Source organism: Galeopterus variegatus, unplaced genomic scaffold (assembly GCF_000696425.1).
Source record: "Galeopterus variegatus unplaced genomic scaffold, G_variegatus-3.0.2 Scaffold3029, whole genome shotgun sequence".
NCBI lineage: Eukaryota > Metazoa > Chordata > Mammalia > Dermoptera > Cynocephalidae > Galeopterus > Galeopterus variegatus.
The window spans coordinates 162,469-176,947 of NW_007729140.1; the positions used below are offsets into that span (position 1 = coordinate 162,469).

The 14,479-nt window shown below is 32.9% G+C and overlaps 1 protein-coding gene across 1 annotated transcript in view; it reads left to right on the plus strand.

The window, feature by feature from the left end:
• COG6 (component of oligomeric golgi complex 6) overlaps positions 1–14,479 on the plus strand; it is an 86,491-nt gene that overhangs the window by 11,542 nt on the left and 60,470 nt on the right. The window contains exons 4-7 of the mRNA XM_008583758.1: positions 1,701–1,759; positions 11,605–11,716; positions 12,572–12,654; positions 13,020–13,090. Of these exons, the coding sequence (XP_008581980.1) occupies positions 1,701–1,759; positions 11,605–11,716; positions 12,572–12,654; positions 13,020–13,090 (325 nt within the window). The remainder of the gene's footprint in view (positions 1–1,700; positions 1,760–11,604; positions 11,717–12,571; positions 12,655–13,019; positions 13,091–14,479) is intronic.

A 14,479-nucleotide genomic window follows, 5' to 3' on the forward strand; every position in this document is an offset into this window, starting at 1 on the left:
CATTTAAGATAAATTAACTATAAATTGTTTTAGGATAATAATCTTCACTAGTATTATTAAATATTCTTTTGGAATTATTATCATAGTTTATAAGGGAAGAGTCAGGAAATATGCAAAAAATATTAGCAAATTCATATTGCATAACATTATACTAACATATCATATTTCATTGTTTAACAGACAGTATTGATTGTAAGATACAATGTCAATTTAATAATGCCTGGGACTAAAAAGAGGCTATTAAATGTTTTTTGATACTGATTTTGTGAAGCATTCTTTTTTTTTCCAGAAATACTGATATGTAAATGTTTCTTAGAATTGAGAAAATACTATATTTGAAAAAATTATACAAAGCAAGAATGTCTAAGGGTGGAAGTGGAACTTTAAAGCAAAATGATATTAGGAAATATAAACATTTGAAGAAGTTATTGGATTTGGAGGCTAATAATTCTTGAAGAGTACCTTGGGAGCCATTTGTTCAGCTCCATTTATTAAAAATCAGTGATATGCTGAATTATCTAGGTTCAAATCTATTTTCTTAAAAATATCCACTATTTTTGCTAGGTTCATAATTTGATTGCAAGGAATACAGACTCAAAATAGCTTCACTAGAGGTTGGGATGGGGCTCTGTTATTGATGCATAGGAAGCAATTAGTGAATTTCACTGACAATCTGAGAACAGAGTTCATAGAGGATGAGGCTTCTAAAAACCCAGAACTAGGGTGTCTAGATCTAAGGCAGCACTAGAATACTTAGCAGCAGAAGCTTGGCTCTTTATAGTAGTGTTCCAGCATGAAAAATGATCCAGTATCTTCAGGTGTTTACTCTGGTATTCTCTCTTTAACAGACTGACTTACCCTCTACTGTATGTGTTTTTGTCTACTTTGTCGTTTCTGCTTACTGGTGACTTAATTTATGCATAATTCTGCATCAAGAATTCCATGTCCCTTTAAGGCATGAACCCCGTGTCTACCTGCCGTGTGACTACTTGTTTCACTTATTGCTTGCTGCCTTATTTTTGTAGTATTTTCCAGTTGGGTCTTTGAGAGAGACAATCTCGTTGGCTACTCTGATCTATTTGAGTCCATTTTGTAAATGTTTGGATAATCTTTCATTCCTGATCATTTCGGCTCTGGCTTGGAGGACGGAGCATTGCTTAGTATGAAACTTGGTCAGGAACAGCTCTGTGTCGTTTAGATAGGGCTATTTCCAATCCTCACCAAAATCCTTTGTGCAGATAGTTTGTATATTCCAACTTCTCAAATTTTTATCTCTATCTCCATCATGTCTATTGAGCTCCACACTACATTTTAGTGACCTAATTTGAGAGGTTTCGTGGTATTTCAGCTCAACACATCCATAACTGAAGTCATGTTCTTCATCTTTAATTTGCTCTTCCGGTGCTTATGTTTTACACAAAGTGTCATGAACTATTAAGTTCCTTAGTCAGCATCTGGATACTGATTTTCTTCTTGTAAATCTTAGCATTATGTGTGTATTGAGAACGCTGAGTGAATTCCTCTTATAAAAGCAGTGTATGAGCCTGAAACATCCATTTCAGTTACTTGGGCCTTTTTCAAACTTTTGATTTCTGTACAGTGTTTTCATTTGCTCTAAGTCTGAGCTCCAGTAAGTGGTAGTATTCGGCTTCTGAAATACAATTGGAATGTACTGATAATAGATATGTTTATAATTTTAGGCAGCAAAGGAACAGACTCAAGATTTAATAGTAAAAACCACTAAGCTTCAAGCTGAAAGGTAAGTTTTTCTTCATACAGTCATGTCTTTATTAATTTGGAGATTAAGTGGAGAGAAAATTATAGATAACTCTGATATAAATCCCTCTGATATAATTGAGTTAACTGTATAAATTCTTCTTGAAGTAGTTTAAACAAACAGGTACACTTATATTTGTTGATTGAATAAATGAGCAAATGAAGGTAAGTACAATATGGATTAATGTAGAATGTTGGGTTATGTATTAAGCTAACACTCATAAATAGTGCATCTCTATGTCTGGAATAGTATACAGAGGGAAAAGTATTGTGCGCTATGCCAGTATACCTTTCTACCACTTAATAGCTGGTTACAGCATTTAAACCTTTGAGTATTCTAGGTGTTTGATCAGTAATGTGGAGATATTACTACCATAGCTGTTTATTATAGAGTAGCTCAGTATACTGTAGTATAGAACAGAGGTCATCAAACTATGGCCCACAGGCTAAACTCAGCTCACCATCTATTTTTGCAAGTAAAGTTTTATTGGAACACAGCTATGCTTATGTTTTTATGTGTTGTCTATGGCTGCTTTTACCCTATAGTGGCAGAATTGAGTTATAACAACAGAGATCATATGTGGCCTACAAAGCCTAAAATATTTACTGTCTAGATTTATACAGAAAAAGTCTGTTAACCCTAATCAAGCTAGTGTTTTTCAAACTGCAAGTCAAGACCAATGTGTTGTAAAATTATTTAAGTGGATCATAACTAGCCTTAAGAAATGAATTAGAGTAAGATGAAATGGAAAATAGTTTGTTTAAATATTATTTTCTAAAGCTTTTGTTTCAGTCTCTGCTAATGGTTTAAGATGTACTTCTAATTGTAGGTTATGGTCAAAAGAGTTTGAAAATCACTGCCCTACACCGATGATGGCAAGTACATGGCCTATACTCCTTAGTTTCACATCTATTAGTCTTGACTTTCTTTAATATTGAGCCCTAAATCCTTCTTAACACAATTCTCTTAACTTTAGACTAAGATAAGATGAATGGGAAATTATAGAGAGTTCAGAGGTGCAAAGTTACTTATGTAAGAGGGTATCATGGGTCTCAGGGCTAGAAAGGACTCAGATTAATTGGAATGAACTCTTGCCGTTAAGATGGTAACCAATATTACTTACTTTTCTATCTTACAGAAACAGAGTAATATACAGTGGAATAAAATGGAATATGTTATATACCAACCTTATTTTTAAAATATTCTCTTTAGCAAATAGCACAGAACAAAGCAGCCATATTTTCTTTACACATAGAGGGAATATTCTATTGGATATTGTAACATCTACCTTACCTTATACCTGTCATTTCCAGACTACAGGCCATTGAACCTTAGAGTTCCTTTGCAAGAATTAGGAGGATATGGAGTTTTGGAGGTCAGAGCCTCGCACTCTAACTTTAGTTAGAGCGATTTCACTTTTACTTATTTAATATATGAGAATTTCATGTAAGATTTTGTTTGAAAAAAGGGCTTGACGGTGGGAAAATATAAAAATATTGCCCCATTTTAAGACTAGTTAAAGGTAGGATAGCAAATAAAATAATGTTTCTTGATTTTATACTTCATGCTAGAGAAAAACCTTAAAAATTAAGTATCAAAGTTTTAAGTTTAATTTCATTCTTTTAGATCCTCTTTTTTCTTTACTAGCTATCTTCTCTTTCAGTGAAATTCACTTTTACCTGTATTATGATTTCTACAAGCCAAAATTAGAGTAGTTTAGTGTCTTCCTCAGAGTTATACAGTTAGAAACTGCCAAGATAGAAATTGAAATTAGGTGGTCTGACCCCAAATTTTCTTTTGTCATGTTGACATTGTAGTTAAGCTGTATTTATAGCTAAGGAGTCCTACCCCCAAATTGGTGTTTAATTAGTTGATTTTGACCTACAGGTAGGTTTCTAGTCTTTTTCCAGGCTTATCTTCAGTCCTTTTATTTTCAACATCTAATCAAAGACTTGGGAGAATACAAAGATAACTTACTTGAAAAATTGTGAATAGGACAAAGTATGGAAAGGAAAGCTAAGTGTAAGACATAGCAGAATCAAGCTTCTCGCCCCAGTTAGACTGGCCATTATTAAAAAGACCAAGAATAACAAATACTAACAAGGATACAGGGAAAGGGGAATTCTTCTACTTTGTTGGTGGGACTGTAAACTATCACAGCCATTATGGAAAACAGTATGGAGGTTTCTCAAACAACTACAGATAGAACTACCATATGATCCAGCAATCCCCCTACTGGGAATATACCCAGAGGAATGGAAATCATCATGTCGAAGGAATACCTGCACGCCCATGTTCATCGCAGCTCTATTTACAATAGCCAAAATATGGAACCAACCTAAATGTCCATTGATGGATGACTGGATAAAGAAAATGTGATATATATACACAGTGTAATAATACTCAACCATAAAATAGAGTGAAATTTTGCTATTTGCAGCAACATGGATGACTCTGGAGAAAATTATGTTAGGTGAAATAAGCCAGACAAAGAAATTCCACATGTTCTCACTCATAACTGACTGCTAGGAAGGAAGGAAGGTGGGGCGGGGGGGGCGGGGGGAGGAAGAAGGAAAGAATGAAGGAAAGAAGAAAAGACCACAACAATAAGCTGAACTTTCAGAAGGAGAGAACAAACCTAAGGATGGTAGAGATGGGGGGAGGGAGGAGGTTTGGGAAATGATAGGTTAGGCAAAAGGCATAAAGAAATATCACGATTTGTAAGAATGAATATGCTAATAATAAATACAGATTTAAAAAACGGTATTTACAAGAGGGTGAATAGGATGATAAAGGGTCCCAGAAAATGGCACAGAGTTCGACAAAAATAGATTTATTTATTTAGAAGTATAGGACTAAGAGGGACTAATGGTTGTCTTCACGTATTTGATGAGCGGGTGAATAGGATGATAAAGGGTCCCAGAAAATGGCACAGAGTTCGACAAAAATAGAATTATTTATTTAGAAGTATAGGACTAAGAGGGACTAATGGTTGTCTTCACGTATTTGATGAGCTATCCTATTTGCAGAAGAGCTACATTTATTCTGTATCGCTGCTGGGATTGGAATTCTCAAAGGACAAATTTACAGGTTGCAAATTTTTACTCAGTATAAGCAAGAATTTTGTATCCATTATACTTAAACAATTATTTCTTCAAAGTGTTTATCACAGGACATATTTAGTCTGATATTAGATGTCGTTTGGAGCCATCTGTGATTTTTATCCCAATTTTCCTTCCTATTCTTTACACACAGTGCTACTGTTCATGTACTCTACCTTATCAGAGTGAACGTAAGAACCACCTGGGAGCTGGATAGAATGGCAAATTCTGACATCCATCCTCAGAAATTCTGATTGCTTCAGAGTAGACAGCCATTTTCTGATTCAGTAGATCTTCAGTTGGGCTCAGGACTCTGTCCATTTAACCATGTCTCAGGTATTTCTGTGCAAATGGCCCAGAGACTGTAATTTGAAAAGCCTTGCCTTAGCCAAAATATTATTCATATCTTTTTCTTGGGATGCCTCCCACACCTCCTACCTTTATTCTCTTATCTCCTAACTGTTAAACTTTGAAAAAACGTTCTTACTTTTTAAAATTAAACTTTTTATTTCAAGATAATTGTAGATTCATATGTGGTTGTAAAAAATATTACAGAGATCCCATGTAGCCTTTACCCAGTTTCCTCCAATGATTACATCCTGCAAAACTATAGTATGATATCACAATTAGGGTAATGACATTGGTGTAATCAACCAATCTTACTCATATTTCCCAGTTTTACTCGTACTTTTATGTGTGTGTATTTATTTCCATCTTTTCTTTTTAACAAACTCTGTTAAATAAGTAGTTAGCTTTAGAAATAGAAATGCTGTGGGCTTATTTGTATGACATGATATTTTTATTCAGACAAATGTATAAATGACATGAATATTTTTCCAGCTGGATTAGGAGGAAGACAGTCATGTGACAGCTGATGCTCTAATAGGTAAAGCTAGATGTATAGTTGTCTTCACAGGACATTTTCCCCCCAATTTTTAATCGGTAGTCAGAAGATGGGTTTCACTGATGATCAGGAAAGGCTATATCCACATGAATACACCTCTGTATTTTTTAATACTACTGAAATCACTATTCTTTATATTTTTATTGTTTTTTGTAAAGGCCCACCAGCCAAATTTCTCTCTGAACTCGGAAAAATAGACTCTGGAGAATATTTATGTTTTTATTTTTTTCTTTAGGTTCAGAATATTGAAATGGAAAGAATAGGATTTGAAGACAAAAACCTGAATTCTAATCTAAATCTTGAATAAGAGCTCATTAGGTTTTTAATTGTGTACAGGTTCTTTCTTAACCTCTCTTAGCCTAAGCTTCCACATCTGAAAAAAGCGAGTAATATATATGTGACAGGCTTGTGATTATAAAATGATTTACATAAAGTGCTGAACACACTGGCAAACATTAATGAATGTTAGCGCTCTATAACCTTCTTTTATTAGACAATTTAATCTGTGTAGCACATCTTATTTCTACATTTGCTTTGAAGAGTAGGAAGCTTAGATCTATTTGTGCTTATTGCAATAGCTTTCCTTAGCTATATTACTTACTTTCTCACTGTTTCCTTTTATTTACTATTTCAGTTTTTAATAGTTTTAATTTATTTTAATGTGTTGCTGCAAACTGCTTTAATTCAGGTTTCAAAGTTGGTAACATGAAAATATAAAGCTATTTATTTTGCACAAATATACATGTAAAAATATATTACAGTGGCATATGTGATATATATTCTTTTGTTGCCTAATAAAAAGTTAGGGGAATGCAGGGAGCATCACATCTCCTTTCTTTCTTCCTCATTTGTACATAGTAGTAATATCTGAACTTTCCAAAAGAAGTTATTGTTAATGTGGGGATCTACCTCAGATAGATTATAAAAACTTTATTTCACTTAGGTATATTGCACCAGAAATGAAAATTTGGGGGTAAAGCATGGTATGGCTTATCCTTTTTTTGCGATTATGATGATCATGCTGTAAAGGAAACGGTGTAAGGAAAAATTTGAAAACGACCTTTGGTTCAAACATTTTTAAAATCGGGATTGGAGGTTGTATGGATTGTTTTTAAAGTAAAACCTCTGTCTGATCTAGCTATGTTTTCTTTCCCCCAATACACAAGAGCTTTCTTTTTGTGGGCACACATCATACGCTGTTTATTTCCTGATTTAACTACATTTATTCAGCAGGTAGACTTTTTCTACATTCTTGTTTGTTCAGTCTGGAATTCCATTTTCCAAAATTCATTTGTTGAAAACTAATTTATCCTTTAAGGTCCCACTGTTGTTTATGCTCATCATACATTTCAAAATATTTTACAAAATTTCTGAATTTTAGGCAACTCTGTGTGGGGTGTGTGTGTGTACATGCATTTATATGTTCCTTGAGAATTTATATATTTATATATGTACATATATATGTTTCAAAGAAAGTCTTTATTACTTTGAAAAATAGTTCAGTTCACAAGGAATTTAAGCCACCTTTGTATTTTACGGTTCTATTATCTATTTTCCATGTTCATCCAGGAACTTTTACTCAGTCACCAGAAAAAAAATTAATCAGTTCCTTCTTTGTACTCCGACGTGTTGCTGTTATAGCGCTTATCTTCTGCTCTGTAATTCCTAAACACTTGCTGGACTCTATGGCCTTTGACTATTTTAACTGGATAGCAAGGGCAGTGCATTAATGCTCTTTGTACCCAGTGCTTTCTACATGACAAACTTATTGAATTGAATATGTTCACTTGGTTACTTTAACATTTTAAGTAGTTATTGCTGACATTGCCTATGATATTTCTTATGATTTGAAAATTCTTTTTTATACGAATAATAGTGACTTTGCTTATACTAAAATCAAAGTTAAGGAATGAAAGTATCAAACTAGATGACTGAGACACTTTTGTAAGCTGTATTTTGTACAGTTATAACACCAGTATTGTATTAGGATGTCAAAGTAATTGTATATCAAAAAGTAGTTTTTTTATTTTAAAAATATTTTTGTTGAGATAATTTACATACTATAAAATTCACTCATTCGAAGTACGTCTGTCATTAGTTTTTAGTATATTTACAGAGTTGTACAACCATCATCATAAGTTTTGAAAATTTTTGCTACCCCAGAAAGAAACCTGGTGACCATTAGCAGTCACTCCCTCAGCCTTAGTCAACCATTAATCTACTTTCTGCCTTTGTAGATTTGCCTATTCTTGACCTTTCATATAAATGGAATCATACAATATGTGGCCTTTTGTGTCTAGCTTCTTTCACTTAGCATAAATATTTTCAAGGCTCATCTATGTTGTGTCAACCTTTTTATGGCTGAATAGTATTCCCATTGTGTGGATACACCATATCTAGATTTGCCTATTCTTGACCTTTCATATAAATGGAATCATACAATATGTGGCCTTTTGTGTCTAACTTCTTTCACTTAGCATAAATATTTTCAAGGCTTATCTATGTTGTGTCAACCTTTTTATGGCTGAATAGTATTCCCATTGTGTGGATACACCATATTTTGTTTTCCCATTCATCAGTTGATAGACTTTCGGGTTATTTCCACTATTTGACTGTTAATGAATAATGCTGCTATGAATAATTATGTACATAGAAATACATAAAATTTTATTTCTCTGAAGTATATACCCAGGAGTAGAATTGTTGGCTTTTTTATGATAACTCCATGTTTAACTGTTAGAGAAACTACCAGACTGTTTTCCAAAGATACACAGTTTTCCCACCAGCAATGTGTGAGGATTCCAATTTCTGCAGATTCTTGCTATTATCTTCTTTTTTATTATAGCCATGCTACTGGGTATGAAGAGGTATCATGGTGGTTTTGACTTGCATTTCCCTAATACCTAGTGATGTTGAGTGTCTTTTCATGTGCTTATTGGCCATTTGCATATCTTCTTTGAAGAAGCATCTAATAACACCCTTTGCTCATTTTTTAATTGGGTTGCCTTTTATTTATTAATTGTAAGAGTGCTTTATTTATTCTGGATACAAGTTCCTTGTGATATGCAACTATTTTCTCCCATTCTGTGGTTTGTCTTTTCACTTTCTTTATATCATTTATAGCACAAACATTTTAAATTTTGATGTAGTTTAGTTTCTTTTTTGTTACTTGTACTTGCTGTATTTTAAAAAAGTTTTTGTGTTGAAATAACTACTTTACTGCCTAGTTTCTAAAATGCTAAAATACAAGATTTAGAAATTTATTTTATTTTCAGATTTTAAAATCATGGCATGAGACTGCAAATGCTGATAACTCAACAGCCTAGTCATAGGATTTTCTCTATAATGAGTTTTTTTAACCAGTCTTTTTTTAATGTTTATTTTAACTTTTAGTTTGATATGTTATAGAAACTTAAAGTGGAAAGTTTCTTTTTCTTCTTCTTTTTTTCTAATTTAGGACCAAGAGAAATCTTGTGGAAATACTTTTTCTTAAGGAATTGTAATTGACAATCAGATATGAAGCAACCAGAAGTGAAAAGTCTATTTCACTTATCTTTCTTTTGTTTAAATTATGTAAAAGGTATCTCTTAAGTGTAGAAAAGTACTCTTTTGTTCTTTAAAAAATATTTTTGACATAATGTTAACATGTATCTATTGTATAAAACTTAAGGAAAATTAAAACCAGATATAACTCCACTACCCAGAGTAACTGCTACTAACATTTTGGTATATTTTCTTCTAGAATGAGCATGTTTGTGTGTGGAGTTATATTTTACTTTTTTCCACTTAATATTTTAAGTGCATTTTTCTATGATTTTTATTTTGAGAGACCATGTTTTTTAATGGTGGCATTATATTTTGTCTTGTGAATCAACCCACATAACCATTCTTAAATTATTGAATATTTATTTTGGTTCCCATGCTAAAAATAATGGTTCAGTAAATGTTTTTAAATCATTATATACATTTCAGATTATTTCCCTAGGTTAAATTCCTAGAATTGTAATTAACGAATTAAATGGTTATTAACTTTTTAAAGTGTCCTGATGTATATTGCCTACATTTCACTCTAAGAAGGTTATACCAATTTATACTAATATTCAGTATACAGAATATAGTAAAACTAAAGAGTAATGTGATTTAAAAATATATTATAATTTATTGTCACTACTTCAAAAGTTGCCATCTTGAGATACCAAGTCGTTTTAGCAGTATGGCCATTGTTAAAAATATTTTTGGACCATCTCTTTTGTAGATATAGTACCTATGAGTCAGTCTTTTTCTCGTGGATTGATATTTAGATTCAGTCAACCATATTATTTGGAATGAATTTTAATGATTAAGGGTCATGATTAAGATAAATAACACTAATTTTGCTTAAAACAAAATGAAACTATGAACTAAAGAAACTAGTTTTTTCTTTGTGCCTAATAAAAATAAATTCTAAAGATAGATCCAAAAAAGCTCCAAAAAAGGTTTTAGTTGAAATGATTACTGTATATAGTCTTAAACAATTTTATGAAGTTTTATAATTACTTTAAATCCTTTACAGTAATGATTGGAGCTTTATCTAAGAGTATAGAACAAAATCTGTTAATGTAACTTGAAGGTACAACTAATAAAGCAATTAAGAACACAAGCCATTTAAATCTGCGTAGACTTAATTAGGTGATTTACTTTATCATTTGAGATAAATGGAATGTTACTGCCACCTAGAGGACTTTTTCTTTGTAAATTTCCATATTACTCAGAAGCATTTGACTTTGTGATTTTAAAATCTCCCAACTTCAAACGTACAGATAAAACAAAGATAGATGCGTTGTACTGTCTTACAAAAAATGTAAATGTTTATTTTTATTCATTCTCATTTAACTGTTTTTTGATGTGGAATATTACTACCCTGTGAATGCTACTAGTGAAATGCTTTTATAATTTTGTTTATATACCTTCAGATATAAGATACAGAAACCAGGAATGTTGAGTTTTTGTTCAGGTAGTTGGTGTCCCTGACTTGCTTTTAGATGGTGATCCTGCCTAGTTCCTTAGGTCCTTGCATGTTGTATGCTAGTCCATAGTGTGCCTTTTTCTAAATGTCAGCTAGTCTAGATGGGTTGCATTCAGATAATATAATTTAAAAGATTGTTTTTATTACTAAATTATGTAGAAAAAGTGGGGAAGACCAAAATGGAGAAGTCAGTTTATCGATTTATGAAGAATTAGTAAAAGAGTTCTTAACTCTTCTCTTTTTAACCTAAAATAAAACACTGATAGACCTGATTTTTGGTTGTTATGCACTTCATGTGAAAACTTCAGAGGCTTAGGAATTTTTAGTGACTGAGAAGAAATTGGTTGAAAAAATGAGCATATTTTCCTCCCAGAACACTGATAGACCTGATTTTTGGTTGTTATGCACTTCATGTGAAAACTTCAGAAGCTTAGGAATTTTTAGTGACTGAGAAGAAATTGGTTGAAAAAATGAGCATATTTTCCTCCCAGAAAGTAACCTTGTAAATTTTAAGTTGAGCTATTCAAGTACTTGTAAGTGGCTGAAAATTTGTAATACAGGAACAATTTGTGAACTTATTTTTTCTTTTGTGTCATTATCAACTCCTTTTACTGTGTGCAAGTATCTGTGGTAGAACAATATCAGCTAATTTTATCACCCTCATGCCTGACAAGAGCTTCTAGCTTTGAGGGAGAAACAAGGCTTTCAAAGATATTGAGAGTCTCTCACACCTTTGTTTTAAAAAGTTGTATAAGAGATATAATTCGTTTTAATGCATAGCATGCTTGATTTTTCTTTTTTTTTTTTTTTATTGTAGTCAAAGATTAGAAATAAGAGCACAAGTTGCAGATGCCTTCTTATCCAAGTTCCAACTGACTTCTGATGAAATGAGTCTTCTCCGAGGTACAAGGGATGGACCTATTACTGAGGTATCTTTGCATTCTGTTAAAATCATTTAAAGTGTAGCAGTTAACAGATGTTATACATTGCTTTCTTGAAGCACTATTTCCCCATAGAGAAAAAAGTTTGATCTGAAGATATTTTTAAATTTGGAAATTAGGATGCATATTTTAATTGCTTTTTACTTTTTGTTTTTTTCAAAGTAATACGAGTATTATTTTTAGAAGTCAAGGAGTACAACAAAGCTTATGAAGAAAATCTGCATCACCATGTCTAAGGCCTATTTTTAGTTGATTTTCTCTCATGGTTGGAACACTATTTGTAGCATTCTGGAAACTAAGGCTCCAATATATTTTTCTAAAACAAAAAAAATCAGTCATCAGTTTGTCATCATTTAACTCTTATATATTTAATCAGCATCATTTATGCATCCAACCTTGCATTCTGCTCTTAGAAGAGGGGGAAGAATGGTATATAACAGATATATGAACCATCATCCTCAGCAATAAGATTGCCAGCTTAAGTCATAACATGTGTAAAACATAGTATGTTTTTCTTTGCATAGTAATATTTAGGTTTGCATTTCTCTCTCATTAAGCTGTACATTTCTTGAGGACAGGATTTTGGTCTTTATAAATTTTATATCTTTGGCAACTAGCACACTATTTGGTACATAGTTGGCATTGAGTTAATATATGTTTTAAAATATAAGTAAATATCTGTTACACCTTGTATAAAAATTTAGAGAAGGTTGAGCTCAGTATAGGAAGGCTTTATTAGAATACATGAAAGAATTTTTCTCTTTGTTATGATTTTTCAGTTTAGAGTAATGTAATTTTACCTGAAAACATGGGCATTTTAAAGTCATATTCTTAATTTTAAAGGATTTTTTCAAGGCACTGGGAAGAGTAAAGCAGATTCATAATGATGTCAAAGTTCTCTTGCGTACAAACCAGCAAACAGCAGGGTAAGTAATTGTTCATTTGTCTAATTGCGTTGCTGCTTACATTTCCAAAATTTTAAAGACATCTAGATTCTTTTTGAAACTGTATGACATTTTGTAAATTAGGAGTTTAATCTTTATTTACCTTTGGAAAAGGGGGAAGTTATACCCTGACATGTTTAGACTAAAACAGCAGTTGATAAGTAAGTGATGGTATTAAAATTTAACATTTATTTAATTGTAAAAAAATTATTGAAAAATCATTCCATAAAATGATAAAAAAGTTGATATGCTGTAGCCAAATCATTCCGTAATTAAGCAAAATTATTAGGTGCTTAGATGTAATGGACTAAAAGTTTAAATTTTAATAAATCTTTAATTTTTTTTAGTTTAGAAATTATGGAACAAATGGCCTTGCTTCAAGAAACAGCTTATGAAAGACTTTACCGATGGGTTCAAAGTAAGTAATTTCTTTTGTATTGTCTAGATTAATGAATATTAATATTTGATTTTTTAAAAATCAAATTTTTAAAAAATCAAAATTTTTTATAAAAATATATTTGATATATTTTGATTTTAGTAATCAAAAGTACTTTTAAAAAGAAAAACTTTACATTTGAATATATTGTCTTTGCATTTGTATCATGAGCATCTACTACCAGCCAAGTAGTATGCTTGATTAAGGATGGGAATAAAAGAATGAAGACAGTATTTCTGCCCAAGCTATCTTGAAGTTGATTAGAAAAAGTTATAAATGGTGAATTATTAATGAATAATAAATATTATAATTATTTTCTATTACTGCTGTAATAAATTACTGCAAACTTAATGGCGTAAAACAATACAAATTTATTGTCTTAGTTCAGTAGGTCAGAAATCAGACATGGTCCTCACCACTAAAATCAGTGTTCACAGGGCTGTACCAGCTTCTGTAGGCACTAAGGAATCATTGTTTCCTTGCTCATTCAGTTGGTTGGCAGAATTCAGTTGTTTGCATTTGTAAGATTGAGGTCTGTGTTTCCTTGCTGGCTATCACTGAGGGATTTACCTAGTTTCTAGAGGCTGCCTGTATTCTTTGGCTTGTGACTCCTTCCTTCATCTTCAAAGCCAGCAATGGCATATTCAGTCATTCTCTCAGGTCATATCTCTTTTGCCTTTTCTTCTGTTTCATATCCCTGACTTACTATTCTGCAAGCCTTTTCAATTTTTTTTTTTTCCTTTTTGTCTTTTTTCGTGACTGGTAACGGGATCGCAATCCTCGGTGTCGTGCACGTACCGTGACCGGCAACAGGATCACAACCGGCAACGGGATCGCAACTCTTGGTGTCACGCCCGCACCGCGCTCAACCAGTGAGCGGACCAGTCTCTATATGGGATCCAAACCCTCAGCAGGAGCGCCGCCGCACTCCCAAGTGCTGCACTCTACTGAGTGCGCCACCGGGCAGGCCCGAGCCTTTTCAATTTTAAGGACTATGTGGTTACCTTGAACCCACTTGGGTAATCTGAGAAAATCCCCATATTTTATGGTCTGTCATCTTAATTACAACTGCAAAGTCCCTTTTGCCATGTAAGGTAACATATTCACAGGTTCCAAAGATTAGGATGTGGCCATATTTGGAGGGCCATTATTTTCCTCCCACAAATGATTTATTTGCTGTAGTTTTGTTTTAGAATGTTTCAATAGACTGTTTGCAAAATAGCTTGTTAAAAATCAGAGAAGATAGGGCCGAGCCCGTGGCGCACTCGGGAGAGTACGGCGCTGGGAGCGCAGCAGCGCTCCTGCCGTGGGTTCAGATCCTATATAAGGATGACTGGTGCGCTCACAGCGCTCACTGGCTGAGCGCGGTGC